This window comes from Crinia signifera, chromosome 2, assembly GCF_055691185.1.
Source record: "Crinia signifera chromosome 2, ASM5569118v1, whole genome shotgun sequence".
In the NCBI taxonomy this organism is placed as follows: Eukaryota; Metazoa; Chordata; class Amphibia; order Anura; family Myobatrachidae; genus Crinia; species Crinia signifera.
The window spans coordinates 366,204,160-366,231,080 of NC_139218.1; the positions used below are offsets into that span (position 1 = coordinate 366,204,160).

General features: G+C 45.8%; 1 protein-coding gene across 1 annotated transcript; it reads right to left on the reverse strand.

The window, feature by feature from the left end:
- Positions 1 to 1,845: 1,845 nt before the first annotated feature.
- SLC35F2 (solute carrier family 35 member F2) lies at positions 1,846 to 25,490 on the reverse strand. The gene is made up of 8 exons (XM_083169970.1): positions 25,157 to 25,490; positions 22,202 to 22,377; positions 18,852 to 18,979; positions 18,199 to 18,358; positions 10,100 to 10,256; positions 8,000 to 8,052; positions 6,627 to 6,781; positions 1,846 to 3,945 (listed from the first exon to the last, which is right to left on the reverse strand). Exons 1-8 carry the CDS (start codon positions 25,264 to 25,266, stop codon positions 3,730 to 3,732), a joined length of 1,155 nt encoding a protein of 384 aa, XP_083026096.1. The 5' UTR covers positions 25,267 to 25,490; the 3' UTR covers positions 1,846 to 3,729.
- Positions 25,491 to 26,921: the final 1,431 nt, after the last annotated feature.

The following is a 26,921-nucleotide window of genomic DNA, read 5'->3' on the forward strand; positions in this document are numbered from 1 at the left end:
TGGGAAAAATCTCTTCTCATAGTTGTCCCAAATGTCAACAGGATGAGGCAGATTTCTAAAACTCTGAGGCACTTATGTATTATATAGCTTCCCTTCTGAACCTACAAGCTATGCTATTACTGGTGCCTGTCCTTGTGTTTCCCGCCTATGTCCCTATAGACCAGTACAGGCCAACCTGTGGCTCTCCAGATGTTGTGAAACTACAAATCCCAGCATGCCTTGCCACAGTTTTAACACTCCCTTATAGCAAAACTTGATAAAGCGGAGAGCGAAATGCGCGCCGGTAGTACGGCAGTGCGGGTGTCCTGTTGTGTGTTCTTTCTCTCCAAGCCAGACACAGTTAGCCTAGCGGCTCATACACCTAGCCCTTTTCAGGGCTGTAATTTGAAATGTTGTTGTATTTAATTTAAATTGTGTCTAGGCAGATTTCTACAATAGACAGTGGCGTTCTATTCTATTTAATTTAACCCTATTCAGGGCTGCAACACTACACCAAGTTGCATGATATCTCCAATAGCTGAATTGTTACAGTGTACCTGAATAACGGGCATGCTCAATTATAGCAGGCACCATATTCAGTATCAGGCAATCCACGAGTAAATCTCCTTGCAGTGTTATGTGTTGGTGGCAGTAAGAAATATTAGGAGGTGGATATATACCCCACAAATCTACTGTATTACGGTCCACCATACCAAAACATCCCCTAGTGTAAAAGAAAGGAGGGGATAAATATTTAGCAACACTCTGGCTACCAGAGTAATTAAGGTAGACGAGAGGTAACTATAGGTCACAGACCTTTAATAACTACTGTTGCTCATTTAGAACGCCACATTATAACTGTATAGAGACACACTAACAACACACAAACAGCCCCCGCACGTGCTGTTTTTAAACATGCACAATTCTCACTTTGTTTGTCATTTAAATGTTTTTTTTTTAATATTTCGCAGTCTCAAATAATGTATAAATAAAGGTTATATTTTATTTGTATTTTCTTTGGTGCACCACACCACGACATACTTTCTTCTCTTGTATATCTGAGCAACAGGTTGGCCAGGCCTGCTATAGACTGTAAGCTTGCAGCAGGTCCCTCTTACCTCCAAGTCTGTCTGTTGTTACCCAGTTTGTTCTACCACAGTCTACAATTGTAAAGCGCAACGGAATCTGCTGCGCTATAGAAGAAACTGTAAATAAATAAATAAGTCCTTGTGGGAATGCCTGTGATTAGAGGGTTCTGGTTACAAGTGATACGAGACACACAAATCTCCCAAATTATTTAGATCCCCTTCATTCCATGGCAATACTTCTCCTGACACAACTGTGGCTAATAAAGAACTCATCCTTCAGCAATGGGTACACACAGTATTTATTTTTAGTCCAGTAGGGGGCACAGGATGCATTACACTGGGGTATTGAGGTGAGGTAGCAGAAACCATTTTTTGTTATATAGGGATGTTGTCTCTCTATGCAGGGATGGATTCATAGTAGTTTGTGACTAACTGCTTGGTACGAGTTCAGGGGGCTGGACAGAGACCCCCCTAATTGTTTTTTATAAGCCACATGGTAGTTATAGGTATATTCTCCTTATGACCCATGTACAGCATTTAGTATATATTATATACGGATTTTTAATTATTATTGTTCTGTATATTTTCTAGACCACTGCTTTACTTGCCTAACTGCAATTATGTATACTTCCACAGATGATCTGTTGAATTCAATGTTACACTTTAAAAAAATAGCATATTAAACATATGATTACAAAGAAAGTAAAGGTAATTTCTTTAAAATAAAATAAATAAATCACACAAAAAAAAACAAATATACACTGCATTCCCCAACTCCTTTCAATGTTCAGTCTTTATTATGTATTATAACAAGATATGCAGGCCACTACCGCCAGGCACAGTATGCATCATACCTCACAGAGGTCATTGGTCCCAAACAAAAACATGGTCGCACCCTTCGAACTATGGCCTTTATTCAGATCTGATTGCAGTACAAATTTGTTTGGAAAATGGGCAAAACCATGTGTGCTGCAGGTGGGGCAGATGTAACATGTGCAAAGAGAGTTAGATTTGTGCAAGTTATTTTGTTTCTGTGCAGGGTAAATACTGGCTGCATTATTTTTACACTGCAATTTAGATTTCAGTTTCAACACACCCCACCCAAATGTAACTCTCTCTGCACATGTTACATCTGCCTCACCTGCAGTGCACATGGTTTTGCCCATTTTCCAAACAAATTTGTACCGCAATCAGATCTGAATAAGGGCCTATGAGTGAGCAAGCAATCATTCCAATGGAAAGGTCATGAGCAAGGATTGAGCATATAGGGGGTCGGGCACACCGTCCCCTGGTCAGGAACCTCTGTACCCAAACATTTTATGAAACGCATTGTATAAAAACATAAAATGTTACTAGAACAGGATCAGCCAATCGTAAGCCATGTTTGTTTTGCCAACGGTCAATAGACGATAATGACAGACAACGCTCTCCATGTTTTTTTTTCCAATTTGCCCTTCTTAAAACAAATTTACCCTAGCTATAACTCCCAATAAGCAGGTGTCATGACCATTTGTTCTTTACAGGCTGCCTGTACATACAGTACGCTGAAGAGAGAACTATACAATAAATTAAAATTAAAATAAACTTGGTGTCTGAGATCTAGGCACTACAGTACAAAATAAAAACTTAAAAAATATTTATATAAAATAAAAGTAATCCCTTCAATTTCATCCTCTTCAAGGCCATGAGAATGCGGAATTAGACAAATAAAAATCAAGTTATAGAATCCCTAAATATGAAAAGGGCTTCTGTACTTCTGATGAGCCTCTAACCTGGAGTCAAAAAAAAAAAAAGTCACCATGGGTAAGACGGAACAAGCCCGGTGAAGTGATAAAACGGAAGATGATAACGTACCAGCCAATCAGCTCCTAATTGTTAGAGTACTGGCTATGTTTATAAAGCAGCCGATTGGCTGCTGCATTATACCGCCCACTTAATCACTTCTCTGGGCTGAATACATCTGCCCACCAAGTTCTGAAACTGTAAAAAACAGCACTAATCCAAGAACAGCACTAATCCAATACAGCTGGTTAGACTGCAACTTTGTGACTGGAACAAAAATGGTGACTCTGCAGAACAGTGTGAGGAGAGTCACATAATAGTACAAAGAATAATAAAAAATAAATGGAGTGTTCTTGTTAGCTCACCATGGCAAATACGGGATGTGTTGGGTGCAATACATGACAGATAATGGCCATGGTCTAGAGAGGAGGGGGAATGTTTAGAATGCGTTTGAGGCATAGTTGCCGACTTTTGAGCTGCCCGCTCCGGGAGAGGGCAGCCAGCTCTGTCAGGCAGGGGGGCGGAGCCATTTCCAGGACTGGAAAAAGAGGCGGTCTGGGGGCGTGGCCACACAGATTATGCCCTGTTGGGGGCATGTCTACAGCGTCACAGCATTTTAGCCCCGCCCCCCGCCGTGCAATGCCGGTATTTCAGTCATTGCACTGCGGGGGGGCGGGGTTAAAATGCCGCGATCGCGGCATTTTACCTGCGGACCCCCCCGCCAAGGGACACATCGCGGGAGCTGGGGGGGATATGCAGGAGGATTGCCACCCTGGTTTGAGGTGTTTTTTGCTTTGTTGTTTCTTTTCCTCTTTTTATAAAAAAAAGGTCTGACTCTCCATCTCACATGGAATTTAAAAAGGCACGGCGGTGATCGTGTTTAGTCTTGTAGCACCCCGGAGAGCTCCTCGGGTATATACTGCAAAGATATAGGGGGTTCAGGAGGCGCTTCCTCCGCCTCCTCTTTTATCGCGTTGTTCTCAATCCCTGCAGATGTCTGCTCCGGTGACGGTTCCGCCGTGTACGTAGCCGTGCTGCAGTACATGATGAATCCCACCATATTGGCAACGAATGCCAGGATGTAGAGAACAGAAAACTGCAGGATAAGGAATTAATTCATTTAAAATGAGGTATGCCTGCCCAAATCATCATAAAAGAGATATTGGGAGAGAAAAAACGGTACTTGTTTCCTAGCACGGCCACAAATCGGGAGTAATCGTGTACCTTAAGTTAAGGTACACGATTAACGCGATGGACCCGATTTCTTTTGAAATCAGGTCCATTTGGCCGGCTAAGACAAAATATCGGGGGCATCGCGTCGGTCGGGACCATTAACAATGGTCCCGACGCGACCGACGCGATGCCCCCGATTTCCCCATAGGCTTCAATGTTAAAAAATATTTTAACATTGAAATCGTGTCGGGAAAGGTAAAATATCGGGGGCATCGCGTCGGTCGGGACCATTAACAATGGTCCCGACGCGATGCCCCCGATTTTTCCATAGGCTTCAATGTTAAAAGATTTTTTAACATTGAAATCGTGAAAAAATGTGAAATGGGCCAATATGACCCATTTCACATTATAGATGTCCCCGTCGTCACCCCACGATAGACGCCAACCCGAAGCGTGGCGAGCGCAGCGAGCCCGCGAGGGGCGGCGGTGCGCGTCCTCCGACCTTTTCATTCCCCTACTATCCACGTCGGCGTGGAGTTGAGAATAGAATAGTGTGGCGAGCGCAGCGAGCCCCGCGAGGGGACGCGTATAACTTCACAGGTATACGCGTCCGCTCGCCACACTATTCTATTCTCAACTCCACGCCGACGTGGATAGTAGGGGAATGAAAAGGTCGGAGGACGCGCACCGCCGCCCCTCGCGGGCTCGCTGCGCTCGCCACGCTTCGGGATGGCGTCTATCGTGGGGTGGGGTGTACGCCGTGACATTTGGGGGGGTTGGGAATATTTTACATTGAATCCAATGTAAAATCGGGTCCCAGGGACCCGATTTACATTTCATTCAAAAAAAAAATCGGGTCAAAAATCGGTCGGTCGCATCGCATGCGACCAAATCGAATGCGATGCGATCGACCCCGATTTTTCCGACACGACCACCCCGATGTAAATCGGTGTGGCCGTGCTAGGAAACAAGTACCGAAAAAACAAACAAACAATGTGACCGACTCAATAATGGTTGGGTGTGTCCAATGTGACCACAAAGACCAAAATACAGGTTTGGTTATTCTGTGTTCTAGGGTCATCCCAAAATGATGCACATTTTGGGACAGGTGTATTAAGCCTGGGAAAGTGATAAAGCAGTAATTAAAAGTGGAAGGTGATAATGCTCCAGCCAATCAGCTTTGTTTGAAAAATGACAGGAGTTGACGGTGCATCAGCTCCTTCCACTTTATCAGGGTTAATACATCTGCACCAGTGGGCCATAGAAACCGGGGTACTTATGTAATATCTGGACTCCCGTTTTTCTTATGAGACCGTGTCCGCTCACCACGCTTCGGGCACGGTGCCTTGCTGCGCTCGCCACACTATATAAAATCAACTCCATGCGTAGTTGGATAGAAGGGGTATGAAAAAATGGGGTGCATTTAACATGGGAGTCCAGATAATACATAAGTACCGAAACCGGCTATGTATTCTTACATTTGACAGTCCTTGTTTACATACAGTAAGGCTATTCCTCTCTACATACAGAATAGCCTCAATACACCATGCACTGTGAGAGGTGTGGAATGAGAACCATCAGGTCCCGGGAAACAAGTGCTAATGCTGGGCCTCTATTACTAAAAATGCATCTTAGTCAACAGGTAAGCGGCCTGAGAATCTTCTAGAGTTGAATGTCTTGTTTCTGAAAATACATCTTAGTTGCAACGTAATATAACCAACGGGCGGCTGTGCTGATTAATGTTATATGTAACACTTGTATATTGTGTGCGACTGAGTCTGTGGGCGGGGCAGAACTGAACTTGCATTGATAAAAAGCTGCGGCTATAACACGGTCACACTTCCTGAACAGATTCAGAGACTCTGCCACATACAACATAAAAGTGTCATATAGCACTAAGCAGCACAGTTTCCTCCTGGTTATATTACGTTGCAACTAAGACGTATTTACGGAAACAAGACGCTCAACGCTAGAAGATTCTCAGGCCACTTTGCGTACCAAGAAGGACAGTATGGAATGACTGTTTCAAAGATGTATTAGGACACATCTGTATTGGGGCTTATCTATATAGGTCTAGTGTCCATGAGCCTCCATCTGTTGGCAGTGAGTGAAACTACATCTCTTTCTCTCCCTCATGCACAAACACAGAGGCATAAGGTAGCAGACTAGCTTTCAAAGCTTTTTCTTTGAGCGGGCTGACTAGTGTCACTAGCAGCCTATTACGTGCGTGCCCTTTTTTTTTTTTCCAGCTTATATAATAGCTTGCGAAATGCAAGCTGTACGGAAATTCTGAGGAGTATGCCTGTGTTGCTAAGGCGGCAGCCTTTTACAAGGCAACCTGGTTTTGGTTTGTAAACGATTGCCACTCGCCAGGCATTCCTGCACGACCTGCAAAATGCAGGTGTTATGCAAGTCCCATAGTATCTCCATAGCTGTCTGCCTCTAGAAACCGCTTTACAATGGAACAAAGGCCATGGGAATAGACCTAGTTTGGGAATAGACTTAGTAGGTAGTTGAACAGGTATAAATAGAATAGCACTTCCAAAAAAATAAAAATAAACATTATGCTGTAGTAAAAAGTAGAAAAAATAAAGAAGGGATTACCTTGTACCCAAATAAAAACAGGCCTAAGAAGAGGCTGTAGAGGTCAGCTGTCAGGATGCCCAGGTTGACAGAAGTAGCACTGGTTATTCTGATCACAATAGGCATCAGGCTGTATAGACCGAACATGCACAGGGCAAAAACTGCAAACAGCACACCTTCAATACAAAAACACACAGACCTTTCAGAATTTCACCTTTTCACCTTTCAGAATATTTTAAAATATTAAAAAGATTATATATTTCCTATATAAGGTGACATTACAGGTCATTATGATGAATGAAAATGTTGGCTGGGCAATGTCTCACACAAATTGACAAATTCCCTTGGCACTCAAAGGGTTAATACTGTATAGATTGGATGGCTTTGTGTTTGGTCATAATCTCTAGTCTCCATACGCACTATGGGTGAAATTTAATAGGATTAGAGGTTCAGAAAGTGAGAGATTTGGGAAGAAATCTCCAGGTTTTTTTTTTTTTTTAAAGCGGCAATCAGTGTAAATGATTGCCTCTTTAAAAAAAAAAGAAAAAAAAAAAAAAGGAGATTTCTTCCCAAATCTCTCACTTTCTGATTCTCACATCCTATTAAATTTCACCCATGATGAGAAAGTAAAAGATATCGCTCAGACAGGCCCGGCGTCAGTATAGTTTACGGGGGCTTTACACAGATCATATATTCATTGACATACTTTAGAACTGGGAACGGCATTCTAATATACCCCTTTGAAGGTTTTAACAAACAACTTTAATCACTCCAGTGTCTGGTGCAGTTACCCAATGCCTCATAAGTCCCGCACACACGGGGCAATTTCAGCCTATATTGCCAGGGATACGATGGTTGAGCAACAGTATCCCCGTGTGCTTGGGACGACGGTCATTAGGAGCGCACTCCCGCGACTAGCCCAGTACTAGGCGCATGAGAAAACGCCAACATTGCATTTCATATACAGATACATCCGCAGCTGCACATAGAATATAGTCATGCCACAGATCATTTTATACAGCAAAAGCTGCTTGTGCATCCTATTCCACCAAACCAATTTAGCTCCAGCTCCAATACAAAGCTGCCTATACCAGACAATGATGTGACCCAGTGGTGTATCACACAACAGTATACACTGCACGATCCACTGTATGATGGGGTGATGCAGCACGTAATGAACCACCAAGGCTGCCGCAGTATTATCCCATTGGACGTGAACCACATTCATTGGGACGATGCGACTGCCCAGTTCAGAAGACTATGAATTGGTTGGATTTGTGGGTACAGATTATACAATGGTTACAGTGATCTGCCGCGTATCAAAACATCTTCCTATGTATTATAAAATTGTGTACAGAGCTTTATAGAGGTAAAGTAACGAGGGCGGCACTTACCCACTATCCAGTTCCACTCAATGTTCCTAATAGCATTGTATTCTACAATCATGCTGGTGGGAGAAAATACAACAATCAGAACCAGGTATGTAGTGCAAAAGCTGTTGCCTATAGCAACCAAACAGATTCTGTCTTTCGTTTCATAATTGCATCCTAGAAATTATAGAGACAATCTTATTGGTTGTGATGGGGAAGCCCCATGGTTAGGAATGCTGGGTGCCTCCGCTAACCTTATGGTGTGTACACATGTAAAATTTGGCAGCCACCGATACAGATTATATATCGGCGGTGCTGGCAGCATCTGCATTATATATCAGCATCTGCTGGCAGGAGGTGCATGTTAAGCTGTGTACACATGGGGGCAATAGGGGCTAAAATCGCTGGGAATATGGTCGCTGGCGACTATATTGCCAGTGATAGGAGTGTGCCCCAGCGATAAATCGCCGGGTGCGCGCTCCCGTTTTCAGCCCCGTTCTAATCGCTGATCGCAGGAGCTTGCTCCTGCGACCAGCTGATTACCTCTGCAGCACTGCTGGCAGAGGTGCCCTTTCATCAGCGACCATCTCTGGTTGCTGATGAAAAGGAGACACTGAGCAATATATCTCCCCCCGTGTGTACTGGGCTTTACATTCTGGATCAGGTTTTTTGATGCTCAGCTTTGTTATTGGAAAATTCAATAAAAATATTTGATCTTAAAAAAAATACAAAAATACTAATAAATAAAAAAAGGGGGCATATGTATTAAAGCTTAAAAGGGAGATGTGCCCCCAACTGTCATTTTTGCATGGCTATATAGTCTGAAATATTCATTTTGTCCACAGAAATGTACAGCGAACAAAAGCACTTTTTAAAAGCGTACTAATTACAATCTGAATTGTACTTCTTAAATATAAGTTTCCATAACCCACAGGCAGCGGAGAACCTGCACTTTAGGCCCAAAATGTCACAACAGCTATCAAGAGACCGCACCATTATAAAAAAACAAACAAAAAAACCCGCATAAATCCAGGGTTATACGGTATACCCCATACACACGGGGCAATGGGAACTTTGTGCTGAGCGATCTAGTTAAGCACAGATCACTCAGCGATGCAGCAGCGATGTGTGCTGAGCGATCCGTCACTGCCTGTGTTCTGAATAGAGAGAACACGGGAGGGAACCGCATGCAATCAAAATCTAGTCAGGCGAGAGCGGCGCACAGGACCACATATCCCCTTCATTTCAAAGTGATCTAGTCAGACCGCTTAGAAATGGGGCTGTAATCACCCCGTGTGTATGCCCCTAAAGTTACATTCTGTGAGATATTGACGAGATCACTGTTGACCAATGTAAGGCTGGGATTCAAATGACTATTTCTAAATTCGCATAATATAGTCTCGGTGCTGCCCTCATGATCACAGGAGCAGTAATAAATGTGAATACATATGGCGTCAGCAGCCTAAACGTATGGAAATGAAAGTAATTCCCATTAAGTGAAAAGTTACCTTCAAGAATGACTTATTTTAGCAGCATCTGAATCAATGGAAATAAAATCAGTAGAGACCATGACTCGTTTCCATGGTTACAGAAGTCAACGAAGTGACGTCACTACCCGGGTGTCGCCCTCAGAAGGGGCGACACCAAAGTGCCCCCACTGAAGAAAGCACCATCTCCGGGGGCAGCCAACATCTCCGTGGATGCTGGCACGCCCGGGGAGTGTCAAAAACTGGATTCTAGGGAGACCAGGCCCCGCCCCATTTTCAGAGTTATCAGCAAGCATTTTTCAGGCAGATTTCACAGGCCGCTTTATAGTGTATATAATAGAATTTTATAGTCACAATATTATTTTTGAGTAGATCACCATAAACCTCTACACGACAGAAAAAAATGCAAAAAATTACTTTTTGATATATTGAATTAAATGAACATGTTACTATAAACGGTTCTCAGAGCGTAGTTAGTTATGCCCAAATGTTTCACAGAAAAATAAAACGGCAAGATGCAGATTTACTCAGCTATAATAAAAGAAAGAATCATTTAAAAAAAAAAAATTCAAATGTCAAAATAAGCTAGGTTAAAGGTCAAACTTTTGTGAGAGACAATAGAGGCCCAGCTACTCACAGCTGCATCCCACTGATAAATGTCCCAAACAGGCCCAGCATCCCCAGGAACTCCTCGCGGGTCAGGTTTTTCACCACATACTCTTCAGACACATTGGACACAGAATATAAGCAGGCCCCCAAGATAACAAGAAGATCACCAATAAGCATGTCGCTGGCTGCAGAGAGGACAAAATGGGGACATTAAAAATAATGAAAAAAAAACCCCATACATTTCAATAAACAAATCATCTAGGGCAGCGGACAAAAAATATAATGACAGGACCCCAGCAAGTGACTACAGAAGGTCATCACATCACATGTGTAGTGAGCAGACAGCACATACATGGCAGCATTGTGGAGTCACAAAATGATAGGAGGAGTCTAAAATAACAGACAACTCAACAGATTTTTCAGACTCCTTGAATCACTGTCATAAGTCATCAGCCTGATGGTCAGCAACATGGAGTCGCGACCCCATACTGAGAAGATTGGGACCCACAGTTTGAGAACTGCTGATCTAGGGATCTATGTAGCAGTTGCTATAGGATCAACATATGCTCGCACCAGGTATGGAGAGCTCAGGAAGGGCAGAGACCACCCATGAAGAAAAAGGTTCAAGCTATACCCATGAGTTACCAGTGTTTGGTGCGTCTCCATGGCAGCATGCAACCTAGACATTGTTTACCATTTGGAGACCCACTAAAGGGTCTGATGCGGGTTTTGTATAGTCACCTGTGTGCATGGTTGCCATCATCCTGCAGTGTGCCAATGTGTAAGCCTTGTTTTTTTTTTTTTTTAATTGAGTAATTTTTTTTTATTGTACAGAATGTTAGAAAGCACAAGACATGTACAGTGACTTCATACCATGTATACAGTGATTACAAATGTTTTTCAAGGCAGAGAAATAATAAAGATAAAAAAAAAAAAAAAACATTCTCGTACAGAAGTTGGTGAAGTCTCTGGCAGTCCTTGGAGACCGGATATATCTGGGTATAAGTGTGTACACCCTTATGCTTTATACAGAAAAAAACAGCATACATATAGAAATTTTCATTTTAACATAAACTTAACTAGCTAACTTAACACTACACCCACCCCCCACCCCCCTGAAAGAAAAAAATAAAATAAAAAGAAAAAAAACATGAAATTGAGACAATAATGGACTTAGTTCAGTTCATGGTACTGTCTGAGACGAAGACATATAGCGTTAGTGTTTAGGAACGACCCTATTGTGGTGATGAGGCCCAGTCTATTACGTAGATGCGGATAATCTACATGTATCGCGATAAACAAAGGTAAGTACACTTGCATATATACATATAAACATAGATATATATAAATATAGGTATAGGCACCCCCATAGCTGGAGTCAAGGATTAGGGATGTTGGGACTGATGTCGACAGCTGTGGCAAATCTGGAGGAGGTCCATCTGCTCCATTTGTTATAGTAGGGGGTGAGTGAACCCCTGGCTTTAAAGGTGAATCTCTCATGTCCCGATACCTCATTCACGAGAGCCCTCCAGTTGTATATATTTGGGAATGTAGGGTCAAACCATTTCCTGGCAATAAGAACCTTGGCCAGAGTTGTTAAGCATAGGACATATTTATAGATTGAGGGTGAAAGTGATTCCTCTAGGTCAAGAGCAAACATACAGTATTTAGGAGCAATGGGAGGGACTAATGGTTCAGTAGTGGTTATATCAATCCAAACGGCCTCCCAAAAGCTATACACCTGTGGACAAAGCCAAAGCATGTGCCAGAAGTCTGCATTAGGTGAGGCGCATCTGGGGCAATTGTCATCTGGTCTGAGTCCCGCTCTGTGCATGGAGACCGGAGAGCGATAGGCTCTATGCAGAATATAGAAAGAGATCTGCTGGTATTTAAGACATGGGGTGGTGTACTTGACTGATTCCAGAATCTGACTCCACTGCTCTGCATCTAGGGTTCCAATGTTAGGCTCCCATTTCTCCCTGAGGGAGTCCAGACTATCAATATCTATCTGTCTGCTAAGACTATTATATATAGTAGATATCTGACCCTTCGTGCTTAGATTTTGGAGTAATATTTTAATCGGAGAGTCGGAAGTAGAGGGAGGGGAGCTAGGGAATTGAGCCCGGGCTGCGTGTCGGAGTTGTAGAAATCGGTAGAAGAGCTTGTTTGACAGCTGAAGCTCCTCTGCCAGCTGCTGGAATGACTTAAGGGACCCAGCCAGGAATAGCTGGGAGACTGATGTAAGACCCACACTAGCCCAAAAACCTTCCCTGGATAGCTGCCTAAACTCTGGGAATGTCTTATTGTACCATAGGGGGGTCTCCGAGTCCATGCCCTTCCAATTCCATACTTTATGGGTTTGACGCCACACCAGCAGCGCCTGTCTGAAGAGAGGAGAAAGAGTAGGGCTAAAAGGGAAGGAGAGGAGAAATTGAATAGGGGAAAGGCGGGACCCCACACACTCGGCATAGGAGCACTCAAAGGTGGAACCGCAGCGTCCCAAGATCCAATCTGATAGGTGCATCAGTTGGGCTGCTAGATAGTAGGCTTGGAGGTTGGGAAGACCCAGGCCCCCATCAACTCTGGGCTTGACCAGTGTCCTAAGGGCTATTCTAGGCGGCCTGTTCCCCCAGATAAAGGATGATATTAAGCTATTTATGGCCATAAAGACATGCTTAGGGATGTATACTGGGGAGTGCTGGAGTAGATACAGGTACTTGGGAAGTATCGTCATTTTTATTAAGTTGACGCGGCCCATGACAATAAGAGGAAGTTTCTTCCATTGGCGAACCCTCCCCTTAAACTGAGTAGTGATGATATCTATGTTAAGTGGTACAAACTCAGTCACTTTAGGGGTTATCCATACTCCCAAGTATTTAAATTTGAGGACCCATTGTAGAGGGGAGGAGGGTATCAATTCACTCGGGATCACCCCTGAGAGAGGCATAATGCTTGATTTACCCCAGTTTATGAGAAGGCCAGAGAATGAGCCAAATCTCTCAACAATTCGCAGGACCGCCCCAAGGGAAGCTCCGGCGTCGTTAAGAAAAAGGAGAGTGTCGTCAGCATAAAGAGCGACGACATCCTCCCTGTTACCGAGAGAGACACCGCGGACAGCCGGGGTGGTGCGGAGAACAATAGCCAAGGGCTCTATCGCCAGGGCGAATAGGGCAGGGGAGAGGGGGCACCCCTGTCTAGTCCCTCTGCCGAGTGGGAATGCATTGGTCACATAGCCGTTGACCGATATACGGGCCATCGGGGAGGAGTATAATAACCGTATCCAACTGATAAAATTAGGGCCAAAAGCGAAGGAGCGTAGGACCTCCCATAGGTAGCTCCATTCCACGGAGTCGAAGGCCTTGGCGGCGTCAAGCGACACCACCACTGCCCCCGACCCACAGTTTGTATCTCGCTGTAAATGGCAGAAGAGTCGCCTGAGGTTACGGGTGGTGGAGCGGCCAGGCATAAAGCCCGACTGGTCCTCGTGTATAACGGAAGTGACCACTGCATTCAGTCTGGTAGCAAGGATTTTCGCTAGTATTTTAACATCAGTTGAGAGGAGTGAGATGGGGCGATACGAGTCTGGGAGGGAGGGGTCCTTTCCAGGCTTTGGAATTACAACTATAACTGCCTCTGACATGGAGGGGGGGAGGCCCCCAACCCTTCTGAGGTCAGTGTAGAGCTGGAGTAAATAAGGGACAAAGTAATCTTTATGCTTTTTATACACCTCAATCGGTATGCCATCACTACCGGGGGCTTTTTTGTTAGGGAAGGAGGCAATTGCGGTCTCGATCTCTAAAGTTGTGATGTCTGCTTCCAAGAGGTCAATAGACTGTCGGGAGAGAGTGGGTATGTTTATCTTTGATAGATACTGTTCCAGTTGGCCATAGGTGTAAGTCGCCCGGGACGTGTACAACGATGAATAGAATGATAAGAAGGTCTGAGCAATATCAGGGGTGGTATGGTATTCCACTCCCCCAGAGTCACATATCTTTTGGATAGAGTTAGTTGATCTTTCGTCGCGTGCGAGATACGCCAAATAGCCGCCCCCCGCATCTGACTGGGCATATCTAGCATGTGCAGAGAACAGGAGCCCACGCTTAGACTTGTCAAGGAGGTAATCCGTCCAGAGCCTACGTGCTCCATCCCATCTCACCCTATCCTCCAACAGACCTGAGCCCAAGTATGTGGCCTCGTGTTGGGAGCACTCAAGTTCTAGTCTTGACTCCTCCTCCCTGCTGGCTTTTTTAATGTTAGCTATGCGTTTTATAAGGGAACCCCTGATAACGGTCTTGAACGTGTCGTGGCGGATGTGGGGGTCTGTGCATGAGGCATTATGTTTCTGAAAATCTGACCACTCTCCGAGCAGCGCATCACTGTCAGCCATCAAGGTGAGCCAGAAGGGGTTTAGCTTCCAAGTACTGGCACCCCTGGAGGGCATCAGGTCCAAAACTATCACCATGGGGGAATGATCCGATATCCCTCTCTGTAAATAGTCAACTAGATTAGTTTTGTGTATAAGGTCTGGAGAGATCAGCGTAAGATCTATTCTGGAAAAAGAGCGATGGCCAGCAGAGTAGCAGGAGAACTGCTTCTGATGTGGATGTCTAAGTCGCCAAATGTCTATTAAGTTAAGTTCGTTGATCAGTTTAGCAAATGGAGTGGGAGAGGGAATAGGTGAGGGGGTGGGATTAGTTGCGCCCGTCCATCTGTCAAGGGTATTATCTAAAATATTATTGAAGTCCCCAATACAGACAGTCGGTACAGACAGGAAGGAAGCCAGGAAGGATACTGCCCTTCTAAGTACGTCGTTGCTATATGGGGGGGGAACGTAGATGGCAAGTATGTTGAGGAGAACGTGATTAACGTGAGCCCTCAGAAAAACATATCTGCCGTGTTGATCTATTTGGTGATGCGTGAGGTGAAAGCCTATGGTTTTTTTAATTAGAATCGCCACCCCCCTAGCGTTGTTAGAAAAGGTGGAATGGAACATGTGGCCCACCCAAGGTTTCTTAAGTGACATAGTTCTTGTGCCAACCAGGTGAGTCTCTGAAAGACATGCTATATCCGCCCTATTCTTTTTAATCTCTGCAAGGACCAGGGAGCGCTTAACACGGTCATTGAGACCACGGACATTCCAGCCGAGTATGCGGAGCCCCGCTAGATTATGGGCATGAGCCATAGTTGGAGCCGATAGAGAGGGGCGTAGAGATGGATAGAGGTAGATCAGATGCGAGAGAGGAGATTACATAAGGAAGGAGGACACACATGGGGACATGAAATCTGTTCCCTGTTGAGGTGAGAACCGGGAGCAGCAGCCAGCGGGGAATTGACTCTACGCTAGTACAGTAGGTAAGTTTACACTTTATAGTATAGTCGTTCCTGTCGAAAAACACAGTCAGTACCAGATTTACCCTGAACAAAAACATAAATAGAGAATAAAAAAGAAAAACCCACAACATTACCCCCCACCCGGTATACCTATCTAACATTAGATATACTTTGGATCCCGAACAACCAAACAAAAGAAAGAAGGGGTTACCCAACTATAGCTAAACCTTATATACCTAGAGGTATAGACCAGTAATCACCTATAGACAGATAACTATTTCCCAGCATTGAGCTCCATTCAAAAAACACATTTCCTGCAGAACAAATTGTACATATGCACTGCAACCTGAAAAAAACGCATGGATTACCCCCGGACCTAAGGGAAATAAACAAGAGAAATAACATTTTGCCAAAGGGCCAAATATCCCACTGGATGCAACAGCAGAACCGTCATGCTCACGTGGGTAGTATCAGGGTGGGCCCCGCGGCCTGCGATCTAGCCATTGTTCAGCCTCCCGAGGGGTGTTGAAGAAGTGGGAGTTGCCGTCGCACACCACCCTCAGCCGTGCCGGGAAGAGCATTGAATACTGGATTTGCTGCTCCCGAAGTTTTCTTTTGATCTGGAGAAATTGGGCTCGAGTTTTTTGAACGTCCGCTGCAAAATCTGGATATGCTGCCACAACTTGGTTGTCGCACTTCAAAGGGCCCTGTAGACGGGCCAGGCGGAGGACAGCGTCTCTGTCCCTATAGTGGAGAAAACGGGCGATAAATGTACGTGGGGGGGCACCCGGTGGGGGAGCCCTAGCAGGGATGCGATGGGCCCTTTCCACAGCAAAGTGCTGGCTGAATTCACCACCAGGAAACAGGTTTAGGAGCCATCCCTCCAGAAACTTCTCTGGGGAGGATCCCTCCGCCCGCTCAGGAAGGCCAACAAAACGGACGTTGTTCCGGCGCAGGCGCCCCTCCATATCTGACAATTTAGATTTGACCTCTGACATCTGGGTGGTAAGGTCGGCAACTGCGGACTTAAGAGGATTAGTTGTGTCCTCCAGGTCGGATATACGGTGTTCCGCCTCTCCCACTCTCTCTCTTATTTTTTGCATATCGTGTCGGAGCAGGGAAATATCTGATCGCACCTGGCCGATCTCACCTGTGACTCTCTGTTCGGACGCCGTTATAGCTAAGAGGATCTGTTGAGTAGACTGAATTGAGCTTTCAGCGTCAGGTGCGTCGACCTCTGACTGAGGGGGCGAAGGGGAGGGAGAGGTCTGGGAGGACTGCGTGGAAGATGAAGGCTGGGATCCGCGTGCAAACCTCTCCAGCTTAGCTGCAGCAGATGCTGCATTCGTTTTCCCCATGTTGAAAGGCCTTGTCCTTCACCAGGGCGAATCCTGGGCCTGGTGTGAGTTGCAGGAGGGACCAAGGGCAGGGAGACCAGCTTAGGAGTAGCTTCAGAGAGTCCCAGGCTACAAGGAGATGCTGATATGCTGAGGGGGGGAGGGGGAGCCGTTCTGGGTCTATGAGCTTGCTGCAGGGCACCTGCAGGGAGAGCCCTGATGTGGGCAGTACAGTAAGGATAAAGTGTGCTGGTATTATGAAGTGGAGGCCTGAGGCAGGGGGAGAGGCTGGCAGCAGGCTCAGCAGCCGGGTCTCAGCGCGCTCACCCCGCTATCTGGTCCAGGGGTCCCGTGCGCGGCGTGCAGGCAGGCGATCACAGCCTGTGGGGGATCGCTGCCTCCCGCTGGATGGTCGGGTGGAAGGCGCGAGTGCCCCGCGTCCAGCCAGCCGCTCCAGTCACACGTGAGCGGGGGGACGGGTGCCGGAGTCCTGCTCGGCGCCGCGCAACGGAGCTCACCTTCCGTGCCGGGTGCTGCTACAGTGGGGGGTCGGGTGACGGCCGGACCGTACGGGAGCCGCACAAGCCAGCCAGCCCACGCTCCCAGGTCCCCAAGATGGCGGCGGGTCCTCTTCAGTCCCGGATCGTGCCCAGGTCTCCGCAGCGGTCCAGGGGCAGGTACGTGGATGATTCAGCCCGTACGCGGACGGCTGGCAGCAGGGGAGGTTAAGGCAGGTTGTAGGCAGGTGCTGTTGCAGATTTTGTTGCAGGAATAAGGATTTTTCCGACGGATGGACGGGGAGCTCAGAGAGTCTGCTACCTCTCACATGCTCGACCAAGCCACGCCCCTCCATGTGTAAGCCTTGTTTGCTACTAGTTATCATCCCCGCACGCTTGCACCTTATACTAAATACATAAATATTCACATGCCCCCACTATACGTTCCCTACATGAGCGCACATACATTACACCTCAGTTTCCTGCCTGGGGCACCGCACTCTCAGCACTGACAGCACAGAGAGAGTGACACCCCAGGCAGGAAAGAGGAACTGCAAGGGTTGTGAAAGTTGCAGGGTGCTAGAATGAACACTAAACGAGACTACAGCAGTAATGTATAAAACCAGTGGTTCCTAACCTCAGACCTTGAGTACCCCGAACAGGTCACGTTTTACAGGTCTCCTCACAGAAATAATTAGCTCCACCTGTGGATCTTTTAAAATGCGTCAGTGAGTAATGAGTGCACCTGCCGGGTGACCTGGAAACCGAGAACTGTTGTGGATTACTTGAGGACCGAGGTTGGGAACCACTGTATTAAACCTAAATGAATGTTTAAAAAGAATGTATGTTTGAGAAATGAAGGGGCATCTTATTTTGTGATGACAAAATAAGGAGATCAGGATCAGGGAAAGACGGCCCCATTGAGCGCATAAATTCCGAAGTAAGAGCATACGGAGTCCGACCTTTGCCTTCTTCTCTTCCAGACAGCACATCTGCACCAACCATGGCCCCGACGCCTAGTAGACAAACCACGACTGCAATGTAGTGGATCAATCTGTATCTGGCGCGAAGAATAAACCAAGATAAAGCCATCAGGACAGGGATCCCAACACAGTCTAGAAGCTAGGAGGCCAAAAAGAAAGACAGAGGAGTCATCATTGGAACAACATTGATCTGCGAAATGTAACTGGCAGCGTGACTTCAGGAGTTGAATGATTATTTTAACTATACATGTGCAACACCACTGCCACCCCAGCCGGCATACTGGGTCCAGCCCGAAGGATACATCATGTGGGATGTGGTTTGGTCACCCGTGATAAATCGCATAAAGAGCGTCTAAAACGCATGCGATTGACATCTGCTCAGATGCAATTCGCAGTCCCATGCGCGTCTCATCAGAGCCTGTGAATCGCGTCGGCCGCAGGATCACAGCCTAGCCAGGCAGGCATTACTGTATTTTCATGCGATATATCATATGTTAAAGGAACGCACACACTATATCGCATGCGATTCTGCCGCCGGGAAGATCCCGGGTGGCCCAAGGTGTGTGTGTGTGTGTGGGAGGGAATTGTGGGAAATAAATAAAGATCGGAAGCTATTTAACACATGCTCTTACCTGGACGCTGGTGATGGTAGTAAACTGGTAGGCTTTAACAATAGAATAGTTTGCTTCAACATCGACAATCGCTAGCAGTATATATTTCCACCACTTGTGTCTCACTATGTACAGAAGTCCATTCTCTCCTGTTTTCAAAACAATAGGAATGTTCAGTTATATTTGGTTTTCATTATCTTTATCTGGTTACATCAGATTACACGGCGCTTCAGGGTGAATCCTGTGCACTTAGGGCCTGGATAAAGTTATACAGTAGTGTACTGGGGAGGCCTGCTACATGGGAGAAACAGTGTGTTCAAGGTCAGCTGGAGGTGCAGGCTGAACGTCACAGCTGATCTCCCAAAACTAGAACAATTCATGGATGGGTGAGAGCTTACTGTGGTCAGATTTAGCATTTCAGCACAAAAGACAAAGGGTGAAGTGGTGCGATAAGGAGGTTGCATACAGTGGAAGGAGGAACATGAGCAGGTGGTATGGTAGGATTGAGAGCCGCCCAGGGATGGCAGAAAGGTGTTGGAAACTGTTGAAAAGTATATGAGGGGCGGTAGGGAGCAATAAATGGGGCAGTTGCCTAGCTTGTGGAGGCTGCTGGGAGCACAGAGTGTTACAGTGGCCTGCAGGGGAGAGTGAGCTGTTTTGCATTTATTATAAACTGTGTGCTGGTATTAATAGAATGCATTTATTGCATCGCCTAAAAGATAGGAGAGATGCTTATGCTATATGAAGCCAGAAAGAGGGGTTACAAGGAAACGGCCTAGGTATATTGACCTGAGCCTTAAATGTACATACCACCACTTACAGGGTGTTGATTGAAAGGTGTACAGTACAGTACAGTACAGTGTCTTGGAAGAAAGTCAATGGGCGGTATTCAATGTGAATACCTGCGAGGTGCAGCGAATCCCTTTTTAGGATTCGCTGCACATTCGCCACGTTCCGGAGCCGGCGGGCTCCGGTATTCAACGTGTCAGGGGCTCGCTGCCCCTGACTGGCGAATATGAGCTCCTGCGGCGAATGCCGCAGGGAGCCTGAGGACGGTGCCAGGCAGAGAGATGGAAGTCTCTCTGCCTGGCCCAGAACGTTTGTGGGGGGCAGGTGGGCTCCCCGGGTGCCAGGCAGAACAGGCTGCCCCCCGGGGGTGCCAGCAGGGGAGTGTATATTCACTATACCCGATCGTAACATCGGGTGCAGTGAATATATGAATATGTAATGAGCGGCTAGGCTCCGGCGCCCCCTGCTGGCTGCTGTGTAAAAAAAAATATATATATATTTTTTTTAAATTAAATATATATTCATGTGCTTACAGCACATGAATAAAAGTAGCATGCCCCTCCTCAGAATAAAATTCCTGATTTTTTGACACCAAATGTAAAAAACAAAACACTTTATTTTAAAAGTTCACATTCCACTTCTCCATAAAAAGATAGCGATTCCTACTCGGTGAATCATGGCGAAAAAACCTTCAAATGTATTCGCCATGTGGTCATTGAATAGGGTGATTCACCGTTTTAGTCAGAAATTCGCCAAACAGCACAAATTCGCCATAAAAACATGGCGAATCAGGCTCATTGTATACCGCCCAAAAGGTGGACAACAAGAGATCAACATACATTAGACATGCGCTAGGCCGACAGGAGTTTTTCACTTTTTTTATGTCAATGTTGACACATGTCAACATAGACCCCCAAATAGCGTAACGCATTCACTTGCCATGATTCAGGCCTGGTGCATTGCTTTGCTTGGCACACTGTACAGTCCCCAGTTGTAGTCCACTTCGATGGTAAAGTTTGGAAAAGTCCAAACAAATGCTGAAACACTCATGTTGACGTTTTCCTGTGTCGACCATTGTTATGTCGACTTTTTATCAATGCCAACTTATTGCATTTTTACCTATACACTATAGACAAGGGGTTCTCAAACTCGGTCCTTAGGACCCCACACTTCACGTTTTCCAGGTCACCTGACAGGTGCACTCATTGCTCACTGACACATTTTAAAAGATCCACAGGTGGAGCTAATTGTTTCACTTGTGATTCTGCGAGACCTGTAAAACCTGCACTGTGTGGGGTCCTGAGGGCCGAGTTTGAGAACCTGTGCTGTAGACCTTTCATCCACTTCCACTACCAGGGTGTGCACAGTGCTCTTTGGCTCGATTAATAACCAGATGTATACCAGCAGTGGCTCACACCGCTATACGGTTAGGTTGGACAGCCACATGTTGCCGGGAATCCCCATGACATCTTCACTTGGGATCCGTGCGCGTGACATCACTTGGGATCCGTGCGCGTGACATCACTTGGGATCCGTGCGCGTGACATCACTTGGGATCCGTGCGCGTGACATCACTTGGGATCCGTGCATATGAGTGCAGCTCCAGCCCCGCGACTAGCAATAGTGAGAGTACGTACTGTCACTCTTCATATATCAAACCATTCCCAGCTGATTCGGGGGGGGCACAGAACTGGTACATTGCACACAGGGGTATATCGTAGGTAATAATATCCAATTGACCAGTTTTAAAATGCTGGGGGAATTGCATAATAAGCTATGAAAAACATACCCACGTACACTGATTCCAATCATACACCAGGCTGATTACACACCACAGCAGTATGTGGCCCAATTACACACATTTCCTATATTACCAGGTATTTATATAGTATTCAATGATTTCTGCGAGCTGTGACAGTTCCCAGGGTCAGTATAGTATAGCATTACTGCCTCTCAGCGCTGAGGTCATGGGTTTGATTCCCACCATGGCCCTAACTGTGCAGAGTTTGTATATTCTCCCTGTGCTTGCGTGGGTTTCCTCCCACAACCCAAAAATATACTGGTAGGTCAATTAATTGGCTTCCAACCAAATTAACCCTAGAATGTCTGTCTGTGCATGTACATGTGGTAGGGAATATAGATTGTAAGCGCCACTGGGGCAGGGACTGACTCAAATATTCTCTGTACAGCGCTGCGGAATAAGTATACACTATAGAAGAAACTGTTCATAAATAAATAGTGGGAGTTTAACACAGGACCTCAGTGCTGTGAGGCAGTAATGCTGACCATTGCACCACTGTGCTGCCTATAACTGCATAACACTGTTCACTATAGGATCAATTGGCCACACATACACACCTGCCTGTGTTGTACAATTGATGTACAGCATAAAACACACCTGCTACTGCGGGTATCCGGTCCCTGGGTCAACACTGACATGGTTGACAAGTGTTTCACATACAGTAACCAGTAATTACATACACACAACATGCAAACTATTGCCCATGGCTACTAATACTTGCAGATGTTTCTCTGGAAGGACCAGGGGACAACAGAAAAACGATAAGTAAACCTTCACATACCTGGTCTAAGCGCCAACCAGACGGTGTAGACCAGAAACAGCAAACAGTAGTTGATAAAGCTCTGTAGCATCGGCGTATCCACTCTGTACGTCTCGGCAAGTAGCTGGCTGGTCACTGCGGTCCCACATATGAAGAGAGACAGAACCTGACCCATAAGGACGGTCTTTAGTACATGCCTGCAGGTGACAAGAGCATTAGCTAGCAGGCCTTCACTGCAGACATTAACATATGATCAAGCTTAATGACTAATATTGCATAGAGGTGCAAGCAAATGCCGGGAAATGAATGTTAGAAACCACTGTCTTCTGGGATTATACACAGAGGATAGAGCTCTGGAATAATGTAATGTATTAAGGGCAGGAGGCCCTAGGGAGGAGCAGGGTACTGGTGCGGGGCAGCACAGCACTGTGCTGCCCGGACACAGGTGATGGTAGGGCAGTGGTGTCAAACTCACAGGCCAACAGTTATTGTGGAACTACACATCCCAGCATGCCCTGACACATATTTTATATAATGGATTGCTCAAACTGTGGCAGGGCATGCTGGGATGTGTAGTTCCATAACAGCTGGAGGGACATGAGTTTGACACCACTGGGGTAGGGCGTCTGCGGGTGTCCGTGCAGGGGTCATGGTAAGTAGCCCATAGGGCTATTTCACACGCTCCGGCTCCTGCCGGGTGGCGAAACCCCGCACGGCCAAGAAGCCACGCCACACTCAAAAGTTTTCAATGGTGGGGATGGCCAATGCCCGGCAGCCGTCTCTTCCAGTGGTGGGATCTGGCTGCAACCGGACGGCCGGGCCATGGCCGTCCCATGTGAATCATGTCCATTAACAACTACTGTGTGCGGCACGGCATTTGGCCGTGCGGGGTTTCACTGCCTGACAGGAGCCGGAGCGTGTGAAATAGCCCATAGGCTTTTATGGGGCATTGCCAGATTTTGAAGAAAAAAAAAAGTAAATATTAAGTAAACGGAAGGCATCACATTACAAACATACACACTAGGTGTACGAAGCTTGAAAGTTATAAACTAAAAGGAGATAAACCACCAACCTAGCTCATTACTGTCATGTTACAGGCTGGGATTGAAAAATGACAGGTAGGAGCAGATTGGTTAGTGGTTTATCACTCTCCATTGTATAACTTTTCAAGCATCTGGCCCCTTAAGATAAAGTGAAATATACTGTGACTTTCAGTTTATCTTCTATCTAGTTTGTACAATGAATGTTGTTAATGAGGCCTGCTCCCGTGCATCGTTACCAACCCACTCCCTCATCCAAACATGTTCGGAAGAGGGAGTCCTCGTTAAAGACAGTCAAGCTGCAGCATCATGACTGTCGCTCACCCTGCCATCGGCCCCCCTCGCACCCGACATCGGTAAGTGTGTATGGAGCACACATCGTTAACGATACTGAGGATACACACTAGACGATGTTGTGCACAAAATCACTCGGAAAAGCTTTTCTGAGCAATATTGTTCACAATATTGCCTAGTGTGTATGGGCCTTTAAGGTTTTTCTTGTACATGAATGTGCCAGTCCGCCACTATTCCTAATGCCCCAAAAGCGTGTCCTCATAGTTTCATAAGGTGCCACAAAATGCTGCAGCACCAGGAAGTGTATACAACAAATTACACACAAAAACAAACAAGTAGGATTTGTATTTATTGTTTTCTCCTATTGGGCAAACAAGCAGATCCGGCATCTCTCGGGGAACACACCGCAGGGACAGGATTTCTGGTTTTCCAAGAAACAATGGAAAGAAAACATCCTCCACTCTACAGGTGACCCAAAACTGTTCTGCAGGATGTGCCGCTATGTGCTTCTAGGTCTGGGCATGATGGGAACACCAGGGACATTTTCCCAGCGGAGAATAATGACAGCATATCCCATGTAGCTACTCAGCCAAGTGACCCACAGGTCTAATCAGGTATGGGTCATTGGGTCTACCAAAATAAAATGTGTTGACCTTTAAATCCTGTCGACCGGAGACTTGGGCTTTTCACTTTTTTTTTGTACCGAATGTCGACATGGACACCGTCAAAGTGTACCACGTCCCCTCACATGGCTCTCTGCGCACTAATCTATTCTCCCTCGATGGTAGGTCATGAAATACCGCTTGTTGGCACACAAAAAAAAAAAAAGTGAAAAACCCCATGTCGAACTAATGCTTGAGTCAACCTTCCAACCATATACCCTCTAATCAAAGGCAACTACTGAATCACTGCACTGCACAGGCTTCAAGAGTCAGAACCTGCAGAACTGGTCACACAGAGAGGAAAGTATAGGGAGAACACAGTGTTAATCCGCTTTACGTCAGCTCACCCGCCACACACACACACACACACACATTAGTGGATCCTGGTGTAGGCTTGATGTGATTTGGAACAAAGATACAGACTATGTGGGCAAACAACGCTAAAGAAAAGCCAACCACCTCTTAGGGGCACTCAAAAGGGAAAACTGGGTAGCAATATTATTGTATGGCTAAAGAGGAAGACATACAGTACAACAGGATCCCAATCACAGCATCAACACAATGCAAATACAATATCAGATGACAATGACTCACACAGTCAAAAAGGGAAGAAACTTTCCCCGACAGAAGTGTTCTCAGACCTGGATAGGCTTATACACAGCAGTCTGCAGCTGTAACACTGTACCAGAAGTTACTGTAGCAAGTCTGGCAAACCTCATTGTGCAAGTACAGAACAGGTGCTGGCAGAGTGCAGAAGCAATGCTGGGCAAGCACACCTTCATCTGTGTATATATATATATATATATATATATATATATATATATATATATATATATATATATATATATATATATATATATATATATATATTACTGATGATGCTGTGTGACACAAGTCACCCCTTATACTAAAGCCCCTCTGATTCATGGCTAAGTGCAACCTGTACACATCAGCAGTGACTACAGCTACAGCCAAGTTACCAGGAGAAGATCTTCTTCCAGATGCGGCGGAGGAGCTCATAACACCGGCTGTTGGGCACTGGGGAGGGTGGGTGACCCAGGGCGGGCTGGCTAGCCTCAGCATCCTCCATGCATGCAGAGGAGTGTGGTGACCCAGAGCTCAGACTCAGCAGCAATGAGTGTACAGCGCCGGGATCCCCTGTGTCTGATGCATGCTGCTTCTTCCCTCTGCCAGTCCATGTGGCTCATATTACACCGTACACCTTCCAGGGCACCGTGACGTCACTCGCATTGTGTGTGCCGCCCAGACATCACGTTCCGAACTCCGAGCCCTGCACACACCACATGGCAAGGCTTCTTCATCGAGCACCGAGTATAGCTATGAAGAATTGAATCATTTCATTGGAGCGGTGTTGGTTAGCTTGTTCTGATGGTGGCTGATGCCTGATGTATATATTGCGATGTTGAGTAAAGCTGTGTACACATACAGTTCGATTTAGTGTCATCGCATTAAAAATGGCACTGAATCGAAAAGTATTAGATGCATTTGAGACGGGCAGATTCTATCCCGGCGATATACACACGGTGTGACCTGGTTTTCAATTCGATTTGTACTATTAGATTTCTGTACTGCTTTTCGATTTTTACTTTTAGATTTATAGTATGTAGTCTTGCCTGGCAAGTCTACTTTTCTATTCGATTTACACTACATGGGAGCATGCATTGATATCTTATCTGAATTGAATGTTGCAAAAAAAAAAAACCTGTTCATTCGATGTCAAACCGATTTTAACTATATAGTCAAAATCGGAGGAAAAGTCTCACTTTGGGGTTTATTCTAGTTCATTCTTTCTGACAAAATCCTTCTTAGATGGACAAAACCATGTGCACTGCAGGGGGACAGATGTAACATGTGCAGAGAGAATTAGATTTGGGTGAGTTATTTTGTTTCTGTGCAGGGAAAATACTGACTGCTTTATTTTACACTGCAATATAGATCTCACTTTGAAGAAAAACCCCACCCGAATCTAATTCTCTCTGCACAAGTTACATCTGCCCCACCCGCAGTGCACATGGTTTTGTCCATCTAAGAAGGATTTTGTCAGAAAGAATGGACTAGAATAACCCCCTTTGTGTACACACTATTTCTGCTTTGATCTGCTACTAGATCGAAGGCAGTTCCATGCTGCACAATGCAGCATCCCCCCTCCCTCCTCTGCACGCCATCCCTCCCTCCCTCCTGCTTGATGCTGTCACCCACCAGGTCCCGTCAGCCGTCGATATCGCATTGGTATCGCCAGCTGTGTAAACACGGCGTTAGGGATAGGCATCGGTCTCTACCATTAATGGTTTCATTAAATTGGTGAGCTGGTATGTGCCCATCGATGTCTGCAGTATATTGAATGAATGACCATCAATGGTTACAATATGTTTAACTAACGGGCCCGTGTAACAAAACAAACCTGTGGGTGGGTGTTTGCAGGTGTTGGGGGCTCCGTGTCCCAGGGCACATTGTAGTAAAAAAAAAAGAACATCGGGATGAAGGCGAGAAACCGTAATATTCTAGCCAATTGATGGTATTTGCTGTCAGCTATAAACCATTGATGATTGGATCATGAATCCTCAACAGTCGATGGCCAGCCCTATGGCGAGGATCCAATGTTTCATCACATCCCCCTCAATGAGGCGCTTTGCAAAATTTTACTACCAACTATAATCTCCCTGGAACTAGTTTTCAAAAGTAGGCAAGTATGATTTGAATTGCTCTGACAAATGCCCATTACTA

What these genes read in the sequence shown, in the direction of transcription:
- SLC35F2 (XM_083169970.1), bottom strand. Translation starts at nt 25,266, where the DNA reads ATGGAGGATGCTGAGGCTAGCCAGCCCGCCCTGGGTCACCCACCCTCC. An exon ending in TGGAAGAAGATCTTCTCCTG is followed by an intron (nt 22,378 to 25,156) that starts GTAACTTGGCTG and finishes TGTCACCTGCAG; the next exon opens with GCATGTACTAAAGACCGTCC. An exon ending in TGAGTGGAACTGGATAGTGG is followed by an intron (nt 6,782 to 7,999) that starts GTAAGTGCCGCC and finishes TTTGTATTGAAG; the next exon opens with GTGTGCTGTTTGCAGTTTTT.